General features: G+C 44.0%; 2 protein-coding genes and 1 non-coding gene across 8 annotated transcripts in view; 1 reads left to right on the forward strand and 2 right to left on the reverse strand.

Annotated features, from left to right (window-relative positions):
• Nucleotides 1–2,503: 2,503 nt before the first annotated feature.
• Nucleotides 2,504–15,767, reverse strand: fbxw10 (F-box and WD repeat domain containing 10). Of its 2 annotated transcripts, none has more exons than XM_006635443.3 (14): nucleotides 14,793–15,767; nucleotides 13,309–13,500; nucleotides 11,939–12,154; nucleotides 10,335–10,462; nucleotides 9,873–9,995; nucleotides 9,653–9,759; nucleotides 9,114–9,317; nucleotides 8,443–8,564; nucleotides 7,623–7,777; nucleotides 6,593–6,735; nucleotides 5,694–5,852; nucleotides 4,870–5,168; nucleotides 4,464–4,667; nucleotides 2,504–4,032 (listed from the first exon to the last, which is right to left on the reverse strand). In XM_006635443.3, exons 1-14 carry the CDS (start codon nucleotides 15,340–15,342, stop codon nucleotides 3,134–3,136), a joined length of 3,501 nt encoding a protein of 1,166 aa, XP_006635506.2. In that variant the 5' UTR covers nucleotides 15,343–15,767; the 3' UTR covers nucleotides 2,504–3,133. The 2 variants fall into 2 exon arrangements, with proteins under 2 accessions (XP_006635506.2, XP_015211454.2); XM_015355968.2 differs by having other exon boundaries at nucleotides 13,309–13,442; nucleotides 14,793–15,055.
• Nucleotides 15,768–16,107: 340 nt separating this feature from the next.
• trnag-ccc (transfer RNA glycine (anticodon CCC)) lies at nucleotides 16,108–16,178 on the reverse strand. The gene has a single exon. It is a non-coding gene; the product is annotated as a tRNA-Gly (tRNA).
• A 4,498-nt stretch (nucleotides 16,179–20,676) lies between these two features.
• The window catches only part of arhgap44a (Rho GTPase activating protein 44a), a 64,699-nt gene continuing 64,010 nt past the window's right edge, over nucleotides 20,677–21,365 (forward strand). The window contains exon 1 of one of the 5 annotated variants that reach the window (XM_069194577.1): nucleotides 20,677–21,093. In XM_069194577.1, the coding sequence (XP_069050678.1) occupies nucleotides 21,041–21,093 (53 nt within the window). In that variant the 5' untranslated portion in view covers nucleotides 20,677–21,040. The remainder of the gene's footprint in view (nucleotides 21,094–21,365) is intronic. The other 4 variants (XM_069194573.1, XM_069194575.1, XM_069194579.1 and 1 more) reach the window with 4 other exon arrangements.

The following is a 21,365-nucleotide window of genomic DNA, read 5'->3' on the forward strand; positions in this document are numbered from 1 at the left end:
AGGGAATGTCTTTGGGGATGTTTTCTCCTGAGCCTCTCCCCCCATTGCACACAGCTGTTATTTTAGAGAGCGTTTAAATCTCCTCGTTCCTAATGATGGCCCTGGGCTAGGAGTTTTGGCAGCAGGTGGCAGGTTGAATGGTTTCACTGGAGAGTGGAGAAGCTTCCAGCCGCAAAGACACTGATAACCTCTGAGTTCCTGCTGGGTGGCTGTAGTAGCGGTAAGGACCTTTCCATCCACTGAGCCAGGACAAGCACTGGCTTTTAATTGCTCTGGGATACCCCTGTCATTGTCTCTTCAGAAGGGCATCAGGCAGAACCTGCACTGATGGAGGTGATGCACTTGAAGTATCAGTGGCTAGTTAATGTGCAGTGCTGCTGCAGATTCTTCCATGCTGGGAAGGCTTTTCGTCACAGGTCGTCCAATCGGTGAAGCTCCAACAGGCCAACTTTCAGAGCCTTTTGCTTCACGTTTCTTGAAACTCTTCAAACTGAACCAATTTTAATTCCTAAAATCAATTTTAATTGAAAAGGCTTAATCCTGGTTATTTTCAGCACCTATTGTGTCTCCAGCTTGACTGCTGTCTTCATATTTCTTTCCTTGCTTTCATCGAATTAGGAGAGAATTCTGCTCTCAAGGGAAACTTTGTAAATACTCCTGTGAGTCTCCAAAAAGCTCCACAGGCCAGGGATTTCACCTGTTTCTAGCTCTTGGGACTTAAATCACTCACTGAAATCCTGCAAAGGCAATGAAATCGCTTATAACCGAATGTTTCATTCTGTGTTTTCTCCTGCCAAATTTTATATGGTTCCAAGCTGTAAAACCTGAATTCTTTCAGAATGTCAGTTCTTCTGGCAGAACTGCGTGCCTTTTATTTCTTTCTAAATATGAATAATTCTGTTTATGAGAGCGCTTTTTTTTCCGAAGGGGTGACTAAACAGATCATTGCCTTAGTAAATTGAGTGTTTTATTATATATAAAAAATCCTAAATCCACAAGGCTAATAAATCCCACAGTGACTAGATCTTGGAACGGTACAATAAGAACGGCATTGTCTCCTTTGCTGAATACAACGCTTAAGAGTGTTATTTAGATCATTTGCTCAGGGAAAAATGTTCTTTTCTTAGCAATCTGGATGCTAGAGGATGCTGTTTTATCAGCAATAAAACAGAGGATTTTTCAAGGGGGAAAGACCCTTAGAAGTTCTTAAAAGATCATCCCCCATTACAGAAACTAATCACTTTAGCCCACTTGCGACTTTATTCTTAATCCCCGTCGAGTTCTTAGGGAGTGAAAATTGTCAAGTACTTTGTTCTGTTCTGTAAACAATTACACACTATCAATGGATACATTAAGGAGAAAAATAGCAAAACAACAGCCCTTCAGGAAGCAGAGAGCCTGAGCCGATTTGTTGGCCCTGTTTCTCCTCATTGTGTCACATGTATAATAAACTTTGGTATAATCTGACCTGTGAAATGACCACAAATTATACTATAACATGGGAGACTATGCTGTTCAATTAACATTACTTTTTCCAGATGTCATTTTGAGAATTAATTAAGTTGTATGTTCATGTATTAAATTACAGAGATTTGGAAACAGGTATTGGAAACCTCATTCAGCTCTAACATACAACAATCTATGTTCCATCCAATTTTCATTCTGAAAAGCAATTCATGGGGTTCATTGGAATACACTGTGACTAACAGAGCTATGAAAATGTTTTATTTGTGCGACAATTTTAATCCAGCTTTCCTTAGGTTTCCCTATCTGATGCAATAACTGTACCCTTTACAGTATATTATATGGTACATTCATAAAATAATGTCTAGGCCTGGCTGTGTAGTGCCAAAAATTAATTAAACTTAAAAAGCATTAATGGATCTAAAGCTGTTTTATCTGACTGACCAATATCACACACTGATAATAATAAATCACCCTTACATTTTTATTGGCATCCTGATTCGGCTCTTTTCCCGTTCTCATTCGCTCTTGAACAGAATCAGTAAAACAAAGTCATAATTTCAGCATCACATAAGTCAGCCTCCGACGTGCGCGGATGACATGATCGCTGGAAATAAATCAAAGAAATGCGTGGTTCATGGACGGGCAGGCAGCACTTTAACCTTTTATAAATGTCCAAGTTCACAAACATGGAGGAAGATGTTCTACCTTCTCTTGACATTCTTTTACTCCAATTAGCGGAAATGCGGGCGGTTTATAAGGAAAGGGAGACACGCAACATATACGACATGAAGCGAAACAGAGACAGCTAGTCGCATCAGCGGAGTGAAGTGTCTATAAAGCATACAGCCCCAGGTTCAAAGGTCTCGGGGCGTTTCGAAATACTACGATAAGTGCAAAGTGTTTATAACAGTAAGTGAAATGTTTAATAATGATAGAGGAAGCAGCTGCTTTTCATCCATCGATCAACACAGATGGACAAACCTGCGCCTTAGTTTCTCTTTTACAGAGAGTTCAGTCTCATAGAGACTCAGAGCGTGCATAATGGCAGGTTAACGGGTTTTGCTCCGAATATCAGTTGGTTTCTTTCGACAGGTTTATAGACGGAAAAAAAAAGTTTCGTTTCTCCAATGGAAAACTAATAAACGTGTCCATTCGTCTCTAACGCAATTTTTAGTGATTGGCCAGTTTTGAGTTAATGGAGTTTTACTTCCACCGTGTGGTAACTGGAAGTATCACAGTGCTGGTTCATCTGTGGAAAAAAAACCCATTCATCCTTAAAAAAACGGCGGTTCGGCCTTTAACGAAAGAAAAAAAAATAAACAGACGGACTTCTTTTTTGGAACAATGGGGAAACTTCTTTTATGGATCGTGGAATTTGTTTGCAAAGACACATGTACAAAATGACATTTATACTGATGTTGCCAGTCAATATACTTTTACATTCGAATAGAAAGTTCATTTCTGTTTCTGTCTTCCTATAGAATTATTATTTTGATTTGCCACTAATGCCACTCGAGGCTTTATAAAAGCAGCTGTTGAGTAATCACATGATTGGCGAAACACATGTCCTATTAAGGATTCACTTTGCGTTTTCTCATTCCTTTTCTAGTCCGGCCAGGACCTTGTCTGGCACCAGTAAAGCCAGTTCTGAAAGTGGCAGGCCGACTCATATGTAGCTATCGTGCCCCAGCTCGGGGGCAAACACCTGTCCTTCCTTGAGGAAGTCGCCAATAGGCAGCCCCTTGACTTTCATGAGCCAGGCTCTCTTGCTCTGCTTGTCCCTGTCACTGGCTTCCTGCGAGAGGGCCGCCTCATGCTGCCGGGCCTGATTCTGCTGGCTCTGCTGCCTCTGCGTGAACGTCTGCAGCCTGAAACCGCTGTGCTCCCTGAACGGGTCCACGGGGTAGTGTTTGCTGGGGCCGGATTCCGCGGGGCACTGCTCGAACCTCACGTGTCTCTGCGGGCTGGAGCAGGGCGTACCCAGCAGCATCCTCTGCATCCTCGGGGCGCCCCGCTCCGCTGTGGCGCTGAGGCTGCCCGCCTGGCGGGCGCCAGCGCTGCCCGAGGTCTGCGGCCTCCTCCTGCCCGTCTCGAGTGCCCCAGCTTCCCCCGGGCCTGTGCCCGTCTGTGGCCGCACCACCGCGGGTCTGGGGAGGCTGGACCTGACGCTGTGCCCATGAAGAGAGTGTCTGAGCTTCAGATCCAGCCCTTTGCTCACCAGCGGAGTGTAGATCTTTGTCACCTCCCGGAAGCGAACCGGAGCACTGCGGGTGTCCGTTGTTTTTGGCTGCGGAGCCTTCTGGGATATCGTTGCTTCAGATTCATGCCCTGCTGTCTGGGGGGCAGGAGGGGAACCCCAGGCGTCTCGGACCCGGGCATTGAGCACCGTGTTGCTGCTGGTTGGGTCTGACCTCTGGGCCTGATGAGCCGTGCCGAGCGCCAGAAGGAGGTGCTCAGGGCTGATGGAGTGATGCAGGCCTCTCTGCTTCACCTGCTGCAGCACAGACTGCTCGCTCCTGCTCAGGGCCAGCTGGGCCTCCGCGCCACCTCCGCTGGATCGCTTTCCTAGCAAGAGCCAACACAAGAGCTCAAAGAGTTTTTTTAAAGGACCAAAGTCAGATATGTTGATATTTTGTAAGAGAGAGAAAAAAAAGTGTGACATTTAAAATCAAGGACGTAGGTCTAGACCCATTTTTCTGCTTTAAAAAAAAAATCCTAATTTTACTGCATGCACTTGCACAAGTCTGCCCACACACATCCAGGGAAGTCCTCAGAATTCAAGATTTTGAGCGGCTTAGTTTCATTTGGACTTTCTTAATAGTTTCTCACAGCTGAGGAAATCCATTGTTTCCAGAAGCTGACACTACAGTAACCCCACCCAACTGAAGAGCAAAAATATACAATGCACAGTTTCTTAAAAGATGTTTTCTACCGGCCAGAAGCGGTCTGTTACTGACAGAGGTACCCTGGCAGGCTGGGTGAATGACCCGGCCTACCTGAACTGGCAGTGCTGTGTCTCTTTGGTGTCCGGCTGGCCCTGCTGCCAGTCTCAGGGCTCCTGCCACTGACAGGCCTCCCAGGCTCCAAAGCAGAGGGCGGCTTGGCGATGAACTCCGGCTGCAGGTCGATGTAGGCCGTGCTCCGGCGGTAGCTCGGAAGCTCACTCCATTTCGCAGGCCTCATAGACTCCCGCTGGACACCTGCACACACACAACCACACACAGGAATGGGGGCCCTTTACTTTTCTTTTTCCAGATCACTTTCTGAACGCAAAGAATGAAAAAGGTTTGAAACTAGAAGCGTAGCAATGTCCTGTTAGGGACTGGGGGAAGAAGGACGAGCTCAGAGCTCAGAGCTCAGAGACAGGAGTGATCAGGCCCAACGGGAGGGGCAGGGGCGTACTGTGTGCCGCGTGCATGCTCTGGCTGGACAGGCTGCGGGCATGGTGAGACAGGCCACTGCCTGGGCCTTCCCTGTCCTCCGCCTGTCGGTGGTAGATCTTCCTGTTCGTGGACCCCACCCTCTTCATGCGCTGGGCACGGACGTAAGGGTAGGGGTGTTTCCTCAGGGCGGAGCCTCTGGGCCAGGTCCGGTCCTTATCCTTCCCAGCGTCCGACTCTCCCTCTGCTGTGAGGGAGTAGTCCCACTTTACTTCCGCAAACTGGAAGAGCAGCACACTGGCCTTCGTGTTCATCACAATGCTGAAAGGACGAGCAGGAAGAGAGATCACCATCACTGATCTGCAGACAGGCCAGCTGGCAAACCCCATCTGAGTCCCATTATACCTAAATACATGCAGATGTAACCCAGCAAGGCTGTTAACAGTGAGACTGCCTTAAAAGAATCGAATTTAATGCTTTAAAGATGGACTTGCTCATAAATGATCTGTGTAAAAGTTTGCTGTGTTGTACATGTGCACTGATATGTGGATCATAATTTATGTTAATAGAAACCCAAGCTGTAAACAGTAGGTGTACAATTTAAATCTGCTTAAACAGGGTAAGAGTTTATCATTCGTTATAAAAATGCATGTCATGGGACTTCTGGTGAGACAGCCTTTTAAAAGGAATAGGGAGTGAAGAACAACCTGTCGTGAAATGCTGAGGCCAGAAAGAGAAAGCTGATATTTCTGTCATTCCTTGGCTCCTCGGCTAAATCTGAAAGCCGCGGCGAGCTCTCCAGCGAGCGAGTGGGAAAGACGTGAGGGGTCTAGCAGTGCACCGGACCTGTTGCTGTGGATGTCGAGGGAGAGGACGGGGCTCTGCCGGCTGTTGGCCTTGATCACCCGCAGGCAGTCGCCCGTCAGGAAGTTGAAGACCCGGATCTTGCCGTCTGCACAGCCGCTGACAACCCGCAGGTAGAGGAACGCCAGACACTGCACCTCCCTGCAATACACCATCGCATACTCCTGGTGAGCGCCACCTGCATCAGAAAGGGGATACAGCCCCAGACTGAAGGAGAAGTCTATAAGTTGAAAGCAAGCCCAAAATTATATAGCTATTGCCAGCAGCTAAATCACCCACCAACTCACAACTGGCAGTAGTGTGAGCCTAGCCAGTACCTGAATGGGAGACCTCCGGGGTCAGTAGGGGGCGCTCACCTTGTGGTCTGTGTGGATCCTAATTCCCCAGTATAGTGATGGGGACACTATACCGTAAGAAGGCTCAGTCCTTTGAATGAGACAGAAAACCAAGGTTCTTCATTGCTCTGTTCTCCCCCCCACTGATAGCTGATGTGTGGTGAGAGTTCTGGTGCACCTTGGCTGGTGTCACACTATCCAGGTGGCGCTGCACACTGGTGGTGGAGGGGATCCCCATTACCTGTAAAGCACTTTGAGTGGAGTGTCCAGAAACATGCTATAGAAGTGTAAGCAATTATTATTATTATGGCTGTCTGAATTAGTTCTTCAAAATCCCTAGAATCCTCACTTATTATACAGTTTTACACAAAACTGTTTTTTTCCCATCCTTGTGTGTGGCCTAAAACCCAGTGGCTTCTGCCTGCTTGTGTTGAATTTTGAAGAGGAGAGATTTGGGCTGTCCCCAGGTGTTTTAAATAGAGAAAACAAAGCTAGTTCCTGGCCATTTAGAGCCAATCTGAAGTGAATTGGCAGTGTCATACTCACTTTGGGTGCCTGAAAGCCATAAGGCACCTCTGGAACTCTTTGTTCATGCTCCAGGCCATGATGTAGCCGTCTGACCCCCCAGACAGGATGTGCCACTGATCAAAGAACAAGCACTTCACTGCACCCTGGTGGCCCTCCACAGTCTGGAACAAGGAAGCCCCATTAGGTAGTGCTCTATTTCCTGTGAAATAACACTCAACAGCAGCCTAGTGTAGAAAAGCAGAGCGAAAGTGTGCTGATAGGCACAGCCAGTCATGGCAAAAAGGTACAACACAACTACTAAGATAAGATAAGATCACTGTATTGGCCATATACAATTTCTTGTATTAGGAATTTGTCTTTTCGCATACCCCAGCTTGCTCTCCATGAGACACACAGACAGGGAGAGAAGCTTAGGCTCAGAGCACAGGGTCAGGCATTTATACTGCACCCCTGGAGCAGTTGGGGTTAAGGGCCTTGCTCAGGGGCCCAGCGGAGTAGAATTCCTCTGCTGGCCACGAGATACAAACCTGCAACCTTCCAGCCACAGGCCCTGTTTACTGTGCAACCGAAAGCAAAGGTTGATGCTTAAAGAGGTGTTAGTGGGGTCAGTAGGGGGCGCTGGTCTTTGTGGGTCCGAGTATAGTGATGGGGACACAGTATTGTAAAAAAAGCCACCGTCCTTTGGACGAGACATAAAACTGAGGTCCTGACTCTCTCTGGATATTAAAAAATCTGGGGCGTTTCTCGAAAAGAGTATGGGTGTAACCCCGGCGTCCTGGCAAAATTTCCCCTCTGGCCTTTACCAATCATGGCCTCCTAATAACCCCCCTCTCTGAACTGGCTTCATCACTCTGCTCTCCTCCCCACTGAGAGCTGATGTGTGGGGACAGTACTGTCACATCCTCCATGTAGGGCCTGCACACTGGTGGTGGTGGAGGGGATCCCCATTACCTGTACAGCACTTTGAGTGGAGTGTCCAGAAAAGCGCTGTAGAAGTGTGAGGAATTATTAGTGTTTTCTCCCACAGTGCTCATTCACAGGTCTGTACCTTCATCAGACAGCCGGTCTCGATGTGCCAGACCTTGACCAGGCCCTTTCTGCAGCCACTAACCACGTAGCTCTTATCAATCTTCACACACAGGATGGGGTCCTGGTGCTTGAACTTCAGCTTTGTGAAATTTTTCCCAGTCAGCAAGTTCCACACTGCATTAGAAAAATAAATCAACACAAAAAGGACAGATGAGCAGATATGGGATTGAAGAGAGGGGTAATTAAATCCACACCCCTCAATGAAATTTATGTAGAGTGTCCTTTCAGGTAGTTTTGCATCAAAAAGCCAAGAGGGTCAACTATGATCTATGTTTTGTTTGACCTTGGACAAACTTACCTTTGCTAAACAAACACGTACTGTACATTAGATTAGATGTAGCATTAGATGTGCAAAATAAAAGCTTGACTATTACGGCTGTGGTGGATGAATTCTGAAGCTAGCCTTTTCCACAGGGCTCTAATAAGGCCTTAGGACTATAAAATTCAACCGTAAATCGAGAGGGAAAAAACAAAAGGCTGTTATTGTCATTTTAAAAATGTGTGTCTTATCTGCATTTTCTTTGGGGCATACTTAGAAAACAGTTGGTTCATTGTGCTATGTGCTCAAGCTAAATAAAAGTAGTCACTGGTTTGTTCAAAGGAAAGAGACTAGAAGGCTGGAAAAACTAAATAGTTCTGTACTTTGTCCTGCACAAGTCGGAGTTTCTCTCACCATAAGTGAAATATGTTTTCTCTTTAAGCCTTGAATGTGTGGTAAGAGCCTATGAGGCCGCTATACCTTCAGAATAAAAAAAACGAAAAAAATTTGTTTGTCTGACCTTTGACCTTGCAGTCTTTGGCCCCAGAAACCAGTCTGTTTCCATGTAAATCAAGGCAACTTATTGTCCCTAAGTGGCCACGGAAAATCTTCATACAGGCTCCAGTCTGTAAATTCCAGCATCTGCCAGGAAAACCGTGAGAAACCGCCTTTAAGTGAGAAACTGAATACAAATGCAGAACTGAGACATGAAATGACACTAGAGACACCGGCTTTCCCTGGCACATGGTGTGGCTAATTATCCTTGTGAATGTAATTTAACTGTTTTGAAAAAGCAAGTACAAAATATTGAACATGGGATTCCAAGCCGGCTGTAGGAAAGGCACATCTATCCACATTTCCCCTCAGAGCAGCAGAGATTCAGAAATCTCAGAAATGTGTGGTGAGCGTTCTGGCGCACTATGGCTGCCGTCGCATCATCCAGGTGGGGCTGCACACTGGTGGTGGTGGAGGGGAGTCCCCATTACCTGTAAAGCGCTTTGAGTGGAGTGTCCAGAAAAGCGCTATATAAGTGCAAGCAATTATTATTATTATTATTATTATTATTATTAAATGCCAGATCACTATAAGCCGTTCTTGGGATAAAGCCGAGCACACTTCAGGCTCTCTTGCAGCAGCTGGTACTGTACCTCCACAGGCAATCGCTTGCGTTTTAGAGACAGGTGTGCATACCTGATACTCAGATCATAACTGGCACTGATCACAAAGCCTCTCTCTTCACACAGCAGCACAGCCCGGATGCTCCCCGCATGGCCGTGAATGAGAGGAGGCACCTCCTTGCCGTTCGCCAGATCCAGCAGGCGGACCTGCCTGTCCTTTGAGCCGATGGCCACCATCTTCCCTCCATTGTAGTGCGCCACCCTGCTTGGATCTTCACTGTGAACCCAAGGGTACCCAGTCAGTTTGTGAGAGAGGGGAATACAATCAGCTTTTATGGCCGGTGACCTCTGAAATGGAATTGTGGGACTGCAATAAAAAAACAGCGCCATAGAATGGGGGTACTTGAGACATGTAGGTGGAATCAAGCTGGGAGTCACTTGTAATGGGCGGCAGTATGTGAACCTCCTCCAGCTGACCTACTCCAGCAGTTTGACTTTGTCTCAAGTAACCCAAAACCAAATGGAGAACACTCCCCGAGTCTACAGTAATCTTCATCTTATATTCAGATGGAGTAACCAAAGCAAAATTCAAATTGTAAATCTACCACCTACTTCTCATTCAATACAAGGATGTTGTATGTCCCACAGTAAACATTTCTTTCTTCCATTTGGATGGTTTTGGTTTCAACCCCCACATAAGCAGCTTCTACACTTCTGTCCTGCAGAGCAAAGATGAGGAACAGTGAAGTTAACCTGACTTTGGCTAAATATTGCATGGTCATTGTATTAAAAAATCAGAGCTAAGAAGATGAAAGTTAAAGCAATGCTATACCTTTGGTTTCATTTTATTACTACTGTCTTGAAAAGGCATGGTGAGCTTTTCTTCCTGTGTCATTGGAACAGGGATATCCCGGATTTTAGCATAGACAGGGCTGACCCCTGACGAAGACGTGCCCTACACCAGAAAACAGAAAGTAACTAGGGTTATCAAAAATCAAATGTCATTTTAAAAGCAGATGCAGAACACAGTGAAATATATACAGCATATACAAATATCAAATTAATTTCTCAGTTTGAGTATTTTTTCAACAAGGGGTGATATTCAAAGAGAAATATTGTATTGTATATCTTTCTTAAATTCTTAGGGAATCCTTAACAGAATTAAAAAAAAAACTTTTCCCTTCAATAAAAGTGGGGAACACAAAGATAAGAAAAATAAATCTAGGACGTTTATTGCAGTGTATATCTGCAAAATCACTTTAAAAGAGTGCAACAACATGACTGTTGACTGTACCTGCAGGATCATGGCTTGATTCTCCACTGTCCTACGGACAAGCACCTCTTTCTGTATTTCTTCTGCAAGGTACCGCCAGTGCTGAGACACAAACAGGCAATTCACCAGGGAATTGTTATCCAGAAGCCCTGGAAGAGACAGCAGACACAATCAAACCATGATGATATGAAAGAAGGCCAGTAATAATACTGTATACCAGTTTTGGCCCAGATGCAATGCTATAAAGATAAAGGAATTACTGTACATTTCCTAATGGTGAAAGATGTCACAGCTCTATACTGTATAAAGAAAGGGGTGCTACTACAGAATTCACTGCACTCACCTCAGTGCACTGCTGCCTAAATGAACACACAATGGATGACACGTTTGCTTAGTTACAATCACTTTGTGCTGTCATAGACTGCTTTATTTTTTTAATCACTTTCACTCTGCAGAGACACATTTATATATTTTCTGACTTACAAAATTCAAGGCCTTAAGACATTGTAAAAACCTAGTTTTGTTTGTAGTCTTAAAACAGAGCTGGACATGAAAGGTAATCAGTGGTTTGTTGTAGACATCAGTGATTAAGGAAGGCTAAAACAGAGTAGTCAGTATCTTGAATTAATGTTGCTATACAGCACTGTTCTCTCTGACAATTTCAAGCTAAAAATAACAGAAAACTAGCATTTTTGGAAAACACTTTTACTGTATACATTTTTTCCAAACATTACATGACTGGGAGGCCCTACCTGAGTATTGATTGTAAGCATGAATGTGGCAGAGTCAGTGACAGCTTTGATTCAGCACTAAAACTCACTTACTTTATTTTACAGCTCAGTTTTGCAGTGCAAGTTAAACCCTACACAAACACTAGCTAGTATTACTAATATTCTGTATGGATGTATTTTCTCAACATGTACTCAACCAGAATATGTCCTCCTGCCACGCAGTCACTCAGTTACTTTGTTAAAGTTTCCAATGTCAGTCATCAAGCCTAAAACAGGATGATAACATTAGACCCAAGAGCAAACCTACGCTGAAGAATACTTGTGTGTAATACCTTGTCTGGTTGCTAGGCTGTGGTGTTTGTAACCACTGCTGAGTGAAAACCTCAGAAACCACTTGCAGGAAGTGTTTTTGTAGGGCAAGGGTGGTAAGGAGACTAATAATTTACTGTCAGATCATCACCATTACATTGTTTGTTATTCCTGTTTGGATAGTGATGTCTCTTTAGGGGGAATCGTGGACAGCTAAGTGATATTCCAGCACTGACAGAAGGGGACTGCACTTACTACTTGGCAAGTTAAAATTGCAGGCCAGATAGACTGGGGTTCACAGAAGTTATATCTGCACCCTTTCTTCGGTAAATCCTGAATACTGACATCAATGTGTTCTGGATATTAATTCTTTGACAAAAGCATGATTAAAAAATCAAAGGTGGCTTGTTTACTTATTTTGTATGAATGTTTTTGTGCTATTATTGTTGTTAGTAGTAGTGTGAGCAGTATTATAGCAAGATACATAATGACTTTTTATCGACGATACAGCTATGATTTTTCCAGCCAAGGAGCTGTACTGAGTGAGTGAGCACGTGCTTGGCTGTCCCACGCCCCAGCTCTCACCGAGGATGTGCTTGGCCAGGTGGACAGGGAGCCTGCGGATGAAGTCCCTGTAGTGGCCGACCCCCGACAGCGACTGGGAGGAGCTGGGGAGGGTCACGAGAGCAGGATCATCCGACGATACTGACTGGTCCTCGTCACTCTCCAGGAAACGGCCAGGGCTGTGACTCTCCTCCTCCTCTCCTGTGCAGGGACTCTGCTCCAGCGGCCCGCTCTCAGCTGAAGGCGACGGGGGAAGAGAAGGGCTTCAGTCGGCACGGAGGCTGTGAGGGGCACACTGCACTGCTGCAGCGATCTGGGCAGCAGTGCCATCTACACTCCAACCACAGCCTTTGAGAGACCTTAACCAGTATCATGTTGACATAGACATTTAGAAACAGGCTATAGCACAGGCATTATTAAAATTAAATATAGTTTTATTCAACTCTAGTTGCTGAAGGACAGAGATTTATTAAATACACTCTTCTGAATTTAAAGATCAGAGTGACCTTTTACTTTGAATTTATAAATATATACAGAATTTATAATATATATAGTACTACTCAAAGTATATTCCATTCTGTTTGTCTACAGGATCTGATGTATTTGCTTAGGAAAATCTATTATAACTTTGTGCTGTATATGACATTTTTCCATGACTTGACGATGCATATGACATGCATTTACTTTACTGTACTTTGCCATTTGACAATTTCATATCGTAGTGCACTGATTCCCAGCTCTGATCCTAGAGAATCACTGTGTGTTAGATTGTTTTTTTGTGCTTCTTAATCACAGACTAATTGATTCCAACTTTACACTTGGGGCTTTGTTTTCAGCTCTTAAAAGATCAAATGGGATTTGCAATCAGTATAAACCCTGTACCAATTTCAGTGTTTAAGAACTGCCCTCGTTGAGGTGTGCTGTCTGAGATGTAACCCATTGGACCTCCGCAGAAGGAAACACTGCTCGCTGTGGGAGTGTCTGATACAGTGTAATTCTCACCTGTCTCTTCATCACAGACTGATCAACTAGTAGAACCTGTTTAGTCAGAGATAATGGCGAGAAAGCTTAGGAAAGGCTGTGGAGAGTTCTGTGTGCTGAAGTTGTAAAAACAACTAAAATGTTTGATACTCAGGACTAACCGAAGAACTTCAAGAAACAAGTTAAGTAAATGTGTAAACAGACACTTAAGTCAATCAATGAAGCCATCAATTAGCACTAGAGATTTAGACCCCTGTTGAAAGGGAAACCAGTAGACTGTGTTCCTCCAGGACCAGGATTTTGGAAGCACTGGTACAGTGTTTTTTCTAGGGGATGTGCATTGCCTTGCATTAACATTTCCAAGAGTTTTACTCTGGGTCATTTATTGGTTCATTCATCTTGGCACTCACAAGGCTCTGGGTCTCTGTCTTCCAGGGTCTCCACAGGAGCCAAGGCCCAGATGCTGGTGTGTGTTTCCATGGTGACGGGCTCGTAACCCGAACTGGCCTGGATCAGAAGCTCCAGCTCGGGATGATCCTCGGACCTGAAAGAGTAATGGGATTCTGGGATTGAAGAGGAATCATCCTCCAGGTCTTCCAGGACTGAAACCACAAGAAGAGACAAAGAAGACACAAAGATTATTTATTCCAGGAGACAGTTCAATGACGATTCCTGCAACACAAGGTAAATTATAGAGTAACTAGAAACAGGAAGCAGTTGATATCCCAAAATGACTTACTTTTTCCTTCTAATAACAATACTTCTTTACATTTATATAGCGTTTTTCTGGACACTCCATTCAAAGTGCTTTAACAGGTAATGAGGACTCCCCTCCACTACCAATGTGCAGCCCCACCTGGATGATGCGACAGCAGCCAAAGTGCTCCAATACGCTCACCCCACACCAGCTCTCAGTGGGGAGGAGAGCAGAGTGATGAAGCCAGTTCAGAGATGGGGATTATTAAGAGCCAATGATTGGTAAAGGCCAGAGGGAAATTTGGCCAGGGCACCAGGAGTAACACCTCTCCTATTTTTGAGAAGAGTCCTGGGATTTTTAATGACCACAGAGAGTCAGGACCCCGGTTTTACGTCTCATCTGAAGGACGGCGCTGTTTTTACAGTATAGTGTCCCTTAGTATAGTGGCCTTAAGCAACCTTAGCTTTCCCAGGAGGTCCTCCATCCTGGTACTGGCCAGGCTCACTCCTGCTGAGCTTCAGAGGGCTACTAGGTGTGACTTCCAGGGTGATACAGATGTATCTCTCCCTGTCTTGAGCATTAGAAACCAAGTGTGTCAATTTCGCAGGAGTCAAGATCTTTGATCAGAAATCTGGCAGACAACACTCATCAAAAAGATTAAAGGGTGGCATACAGAATCTTTCTTTCTTAATGATTTGCAAGGTGGTTGAAATTGAAAATATTCCCAAATTCAACCTTTACACTTTAAAGAAACACCGGGAGTCTAACCCTCAAGGTCAGTCCCTGCCTATAACACGATTCCCCGACATTTAATTTTACGCCTATTTTAACTACATTTGCTAACAGTTACACATTTGTATTAGAATCAATTAAAAGACAGCAAACGCATCAGAGGGACTTTCCACGATTATCCCAGCAAATGCATCTGACGGTGCTAGATGCATATCCCGTTTCCATTCATTTTGTTGTCAGATTGTATAAATACTGTATCTGATTGCACCACTTGAAGCACGAAGGTTTAAAGCTGTTTTTTTTTGTTTTTACGCGCTGTTCCGAACTTATCGATCAAGCAGTGGGTGAGAATATACATTGATTAGCCTGTGCTGCCTTTTTGTTCCAATGCGCTGTAATTCCTGCCTCAGACACGCGATGGAGGAGAGATACCACCAGTACACACCAAGAGAAAGGGGAGCTCACCTGACTTTCCGCGGTCGCACTGTCTGGAAGAAGATTCCCTTTTCCCTCTCACGACAAGCACCCGAACAAGGTTGCCCAGCACATGCACCAGATCTGCATCGCACAGAGCCAGGAGCGCCAGGATGAACTTCGCCTTGGTCCAGTATTTGCCGCCCGCGAACCATTCCCACGTCTCCAGCATCTCCCTGCCGAGGAGCCGGGAGTCCAGAGCGCGGTCGGCGCTCCAGGTGGTGGAGTCCTGGTCCAGGCTGGGAGCCGCCCGGGACCGGGAGTAGGTGAAATCTTTCCCCAGGGTCACCTGCAGAACCTTCTGGGTGTTCACCAGGAGGTCCAGGCTCTGGCAGCGGAGGATGAGCCCCGTAAGGAACCTTCTCTTGGAGGCGTCCCCGGCTCGGGTGAACCAGCGGGTGGCCGCGGACAGCCGGGAGTTGAACCTGCAGGCTTCGCAGGAGCCGCAAAACCTGACGGCGGAGTCCCCGCTCCCGCACCTCAGCTCATGCGCCGCGTCGATCCGAAATTCATGACGCTCCTTGTCTTCGAAAGACCTCATGTCTTTCAGATGGCTAGAGTCGTGCTGCCTCCTTCTTCTTTTCTAATCTCGGTTGCCGCTGTTCACAGACGCACACCGACTGACCTTACCTGAGTTTACATGTAACCCCCCTTTTTTGAGTGTGGAGATACATCAAACTGTGTGCATACAGTAGCTTTTAAGGTAATCCTGGAATACACGGTAAAATACCGTCTGGATCTGATACGTCTGTTATTTAGACATAAAAAACGACTGCTTTAAAAAAAAAAGTTTTTGAAGCTACCGTGCTTGGCGTTTAAACAGTTTGAAAAGTATTTTAATAATGCGCAGTAAGATTGGTGATCATGAAGTAAATATCGCTTGTCGAGTAGTCCTCTTTGATAATAAGATGTCTTCTAGCCCTTAGTTAAAGCTCACTTTCGCTTTTTCCCCAAAGTGCAGCGGTGTGCCGGGTTGTTACTGGGTTGCTAAGCAACCCGACGCCGAGCTGGTGAACCTCCACTGCTGCCGATTGTCGTCTCGCGAGGTATATTCGATCTGTGTGCCACATAACATCGCCTTTTCATTATCGAGGATTATTTAAAATAATAATAATAATAATAATAAAAATCGCTCGTGTTCATAAACCCCATTTTTTTTAGTTCGTGCAGCTGGAAAAAGATCTCAAATGTCATGTAAAAATCGTTTAAAAATTAGTAAACATAAACTTTTAAAATGATGTGTGTTTTTACTAATACTTTTTTCAATCTTTTTAAAAGATTTAAAAAAAAAAAGCAAAAAGGACTGTGCGCCGCCCGGGAATCGAACCCGGGTCGCAAGAATGGGAATCTTGCATGATACCACTACACCAGCGGCGCGGTTGGGAAACAGCGCTTCAATCAGCCCCTATAAGCGCTAGGACACGCCTCTTTGTCCCTTTCTTATAGTCGAAACGTTTTCATGATATGAACGACATATTATATACTTTTATAAAAGTATATTATGTGCTTTGCGGGAGTTGTTCTCGAAAGCGTGATAGGGTAAAGCTAAGAGCCCTCAGAGAAATGTCTTAACAGGTGTCTCTCAAAATGAATTAATCCACGTTTACAATATGATTCTCTTTCGCGAATATGTTAAACAGTATAGAAAGTACCAATCTGTCGTAAGTACGATACAGTCTTGGGAAGTTTCTCTGACCCTTTGGGTACATGTAATATATAAACAGGCCTAATATTCGCGATAGTTTACTGCACAAGTTTTAAAGAAACGCCAGCGCCAGCGATCGGTACAGCTGCCCAGTATGACGCACTTCCTTTAATTCGTTTGAGGAATCGACTATAACGTATATAAACGAATCTCGGCGAAGGTTTGGACAGCACAATGTCCCCTTATTCGAGAAACAGTGAAGAGAGATAACACGGCAGTCTTTCCCGCAGAAATTGCAACGTGCCCCTGCAAAACAACAAAAAAATCACTTTCTTCAGCCCCGAATCCGATAGGAGTTCATACAGCAAGAGGGCGCAGTGCCCACTCGCTGTAAAAGCACAGCACCAGCTACAAAATGAAACTGATCAAAACCTCCTTTGATATTAAGACTAGCCTGTACGTCTTGAATATCAGACGGGGATATTTGACTTTTACGATCCTGCTTATGTTCGGGAAACACGATTACAGTACATCTTTACGGCAATGAATCTTTGGGGCAAGTGTACTTTTTTTTTGCTTTCAGTTTTCTGCTTGGGCACAATTTTTTTTTAAAGTAATCGTCTCTTGAAATAATTGAATGGGATTTGTAATTGTAACCAGCCTTGCTTTCAAAACGTGTGTGCACTCTTACCAGCTGAATTGAACCTCTGTGGATGAAAACAATCCTTCGTTGTGCCGAGTCATTCACACCTGTGTCGTTCGTTATTAACTGATCGCCTGTTAAGGGCTGTTCAGTCCGAAATAACACTCGTCAAATTATAGGAGAGACTCAGGAATTTGTGGGAAACTACATTTGAATTAAGATATTTCTGAAACTCAGGACTGAGTGCACACACGAGTAGACCAAAAATGTAAACACAGCAAGCAGATCACATTAAGACATGGGTTAGTACCGGTGATTTAGCGCTTTTGTGGAACAGACGCAGAAGACTCGGGACCACTGAAATAACATATGCCGAGGTTTATTTGTAAACCCGATTACAGGATCAGAGTATGAGATTTACTGCCTTCAAAGGTATGGTCGATTCCCGGCCTCTCAGAACAAAATGAAAATTCGCAATAGAAACGATAGGGGGAGTCCGTGTAGAATAATTGTTTTTAAACCTTAAAAATAATCAGTACTGATTTATTCTCTTTTGTATACAACAGTATGAGTTCAGCAACATCATTAGTATTACAGAATAAGACAAAGTACTAAAGGGTTTATCCTGTACCGACTACAGGAAAATGTATACTGACGGATTTTCTATATAAATGGAGTGCAGTAATGAGCTAACAGATGTCACAGGCGAGACCATGTGATGCCAAGCCATATAGAGCCTTAACCTTAAGCAGAATTTTAAAATCAACTAACATCCTGACAGGAAGCCAGTGCAGGGACTCCAAGACAGGAGTGATGTGATCTCTTGCACTTGTTCTAGTCTGGATCATAGCAGCGAAATTCTGAACATACTGTAGCTTGTTTGGGGTATTTTTAGAGACTCTCACAAGCTGGGCATTCCAGTAATCAAACCTTATGGGCAATTAAAGTATAATTGTAAGCATTGCACACTTTATACATACCTCAGTTTGTAATCAGTCTGGTTTACTGCACATAAACTCATCACATGTTCCTTATGTTAGAGTGTATGCTGTTGTTCCTCAGGGAGACTGTGGTGCTGCCCATGGTTGTCTAGTAACTATATCATTCTGCTCCTGGGATGGCAGAGTGCCTTTCTCAGTCCCAGGAGGGAATGATCTGGCTGGAAACTCCACTCCAGGAGTAGGAAGAGAGTTGCTCCTCAGGCAGTGACAGGCCGAGTGAATGTCCCCAGGGTGATGTGAGCAAACTACACAATCCCTGTACAAATACATCGGACATTCTGTGTCAAGGCTGTCCTGGTAGTCTTCTCAGTATCCCAGTCTAAAGCCAAGGATGTTTATTTAAATAAAAGCCCATTCGGTTTGAAAGATCTAACCTCATGCACTAGCCTGACTATAAAACACATCACTGAAAACACTTTGGTTTCCTGGTGTGGAGGACTTGTTTACTACCTTTTTTTTCCGTCTACGTTCTGCAATGCAGCCATCATCTCCTTAAAGAACACTTTCCTAAACAGCACTCACATGATGCTTCTGTCCAAACTGCATACAAAACAAAATGTCCAAAAAGTAGAGAGAGCTAAGTACTCATGCACAGATTCTGCTTTTTTGTCATTGGGGGTAATATTGAATTCATTTTAGGAATTCCTTTGTTCTTTTGAACTAATTCTTTGAACTAAGTCATTCCTTGTAAGAGTGTGGAAGGAGGTTTAGCTGAATCCATCTTTAGTGTGTATTGCTTTAAACCTACACCTTAAACACAAGAGTATTTGTGCAATGTGGACATGAAAAAGCTGAATTTGATCTTGCAAGACCCGAACAGCTGCTTAAAGGAATAGAAATCGGGCTCAACAACAAAGGCAACAGGGCTCAGTGATGGTGGCACTGTAGTCTGGGGTCCATCCTTCATGGAAAACAATGATTGAAAGGAGGCCAGAAAAAACATTCCAGACTCTGCTGCAATGTTTTCTGCTCTGGGATTGATCTTTATTCTAGTCAGTTAAATCCTGTAAGAAATCCAGTAACCTCAGGGAAGCTAGCAGTACTTGAAGAGGTGGTCAACAGTGGTGTGATGGTGTACTAGGAAAGCTGCTTTCTCCACTAACCCAGGGACTTTGACTGGAAATGGCAGCATATAATAACCTGGACATGGCTAAGAGAAATCTTAATCTGTTGTACTAAAGGAGAGTTGGAGAAGGACTGTGATTTGTTTTCATGTTAATTTTCCTTTTCTGCTTTTTTGTTTGGTGACAGTATGTAACAGTAATAGTCATGTTCTTAACTTCAAAAGGGCTGATCTATCTGAAAACAAAAGTCTGGACACGTGCCAGTGTTGAAATAAATAACGATCCTGGTGAAATAAAAGTCCCTGTTATCAGCTAGATAGGAAAGTTTGACAAATACAGAAGGAAACAAAAGATTTTCACCAATACATAAGGAGTCCTATTGAACGAAAATCTTTTGAGTTTACATTAAGGTTCCTAATGTATTTACTGAAGTGGTCAGTTAAAAATAAACATAACATAGATGCAGGATGGTGCTGTTTGCAGTATTTAATCCAAAAGAAATCTTTTTCACAAATTTGCTGCTGCTTCTACTGTCTTCGGTGTTTCATTGGAATAATAGGGATCTCTTATCATTTCTGTAAAATGTTTCTAGATCCACTTTCACATCAACTTAATAACATAAGACAGGGATCCCATGGGACACGTCAAGCTTATCTGGGTGCTAGTAGCTACAGTAACTGATCATCCAGCTGTTTCTTGAGAGAATCTGGTTCAACAACATGAGTTGCATTTCTGGGACAACCCTTTGTGTTAAGGTCTTCCTCCAGTTGTGAGTTTTAACCGCCCTTCATTGAGAGCAGAGTTTCAAACATAACTTAAATAACTTGTATTAAAAATAAGTACTGTATGTTTCCTCTGAGGGAAGCGACTAATGTCACTCTTTTAATCTCTAAAAAACGTCTGATTCAACCTGAATGATGATTTTATGATGTCACAATGTCATGAGCTTGTGTACATCAGTTGCTAAGGTGGAAAGGATTTTAAAATACTGTCTTTGCCAAAGGGAGGAGAAAGTATGAAGCAAGGTTCATGCAATGGAATGACTTCATTTGAAAATGGATTTTCTTTTCCACAGGAACAAACAGGGTAGCCAATCTGTGTCTGAAAGTCTCCCAGCTGTTGTTGCTTTCAGACGATATACAGAGAACAGCCGTGTTGTTATTCAGTTTGAGCCACAGATATAATATTCTGCTGTATTTAAATGAGGCGGAGTCCTTATTTCAGAACAATGGCAAATGTATGGCTGAAGAATGCATTGTCCTCAAAAGGAATTCCAGCAAGCTGTCATCATTTAATTACATATTAGTCTCTCCTCAGGAACACGTTTAGCCCCGAGCTTTCAGTTCATCTTACTGTCAGCGAGAGATAATGCACTTTATATAACTTTCAAGGATCACTAACTTTGATCAAAATGTTAACCCACTAAATGAAAAGAATATCCAATACCATACATAATATAATATAGAAGGAATGTCTTATGCATATACTGTATACTCTAGGCTACAAATGTAACCTCAAATTCTGGCATTCTGCTGCATAACCCGTGCATTACCATCCCCTGTTAGTTTGAACAACTACGTTTCCCATGGTGCTCCGCAGAGGTTGCGTCTGCGTGTCGCGAGCTGTCATTCTGCCCAAAGAGGAGAAACTGGTCCAGCATCTCTGGACAGGGGAGCAGGAGGAAAAGGACAGAAGAAAATGCAATGAAATAATTTCTTCACTGTTTTTTTTTTCCCCCATTCCCAACGTGTTTCCAGTTACAATGAAGGAGCGGGATTGTTACTGTCAGGATTGTATCGCCAGCCGCCGAGGAGTCCCCGCTGCCCGTCAGTGAGAAATGCCGAGTCTGTTTCGCTATTGCTCTTCTTAACGCAGAAAAATACAAGATGAAGAAGCAGTTCAACCGAATGCGACAGCTCGCCAACCAAACAGTGGGCAGGTAGGACAGGAAAAAAAATATGTTTACACCACGAAGACGTAACGATTTCGACGAGTTCCCGCTGTAGAGGTTTACTGAAAAGACACGGTTTGGTGGACAGCATTTGAGCCTTAAAGGAGCTGTGAATATATGTGTCTGTATGATAGCCTACGATGACATATGACTGAGAAAGTCGTTGACTAATCATATTTATTTAACATTTATAGCCTCAATAGTTACGTAGTGAGTAGTATCTCAGCGTAGTCCTGCGTGTTGTGTGTATTTACGTGCTG

This window comes from Lepisosteus oculatus, chromosome 9 (genome assembly GCF_040954835.1).
Source record: "Lepisosteus oculatus isolate fLepOcu1 chromosome 9, fLepOcu1.hap2, whole genome shotgun sequence".
NCBI classification, from domain to species: Eukaryota; Metazoa; Chordata; class Actinopteri; order Semionotiformes; family Lepisosteidae; genus Lepisosteus; species Lepisosteus oculatus.

What these genes read in the sequence shown, in the direction of transcription:
- fbxw10 (XM_006635443.3), bottom strand. Translation starts at nt 15,342, where the DNA reads ATGAGGTCTTTCGAAGACAAGGAGCGTCATGAATTTCGGATCGACGCG. An exon ending in AGTTATGATCTGAGTATCAG is followed by an intron (nt 8,565 to 9,113) that starts GTATGCACACCT and finishes TTTTCCTGGCAG; the next exon opens with ATGCTGGAATTTACAGACTG. An exon ending in GAGCATGCACGCGGCACACA is followed by an intron (nt 4,668 to 4,869) that starts GTACGCCCCTGC and finishes GTGTGTGTGCAG; the next exon opens with GTGTCCAGCGGGAGTCTATG.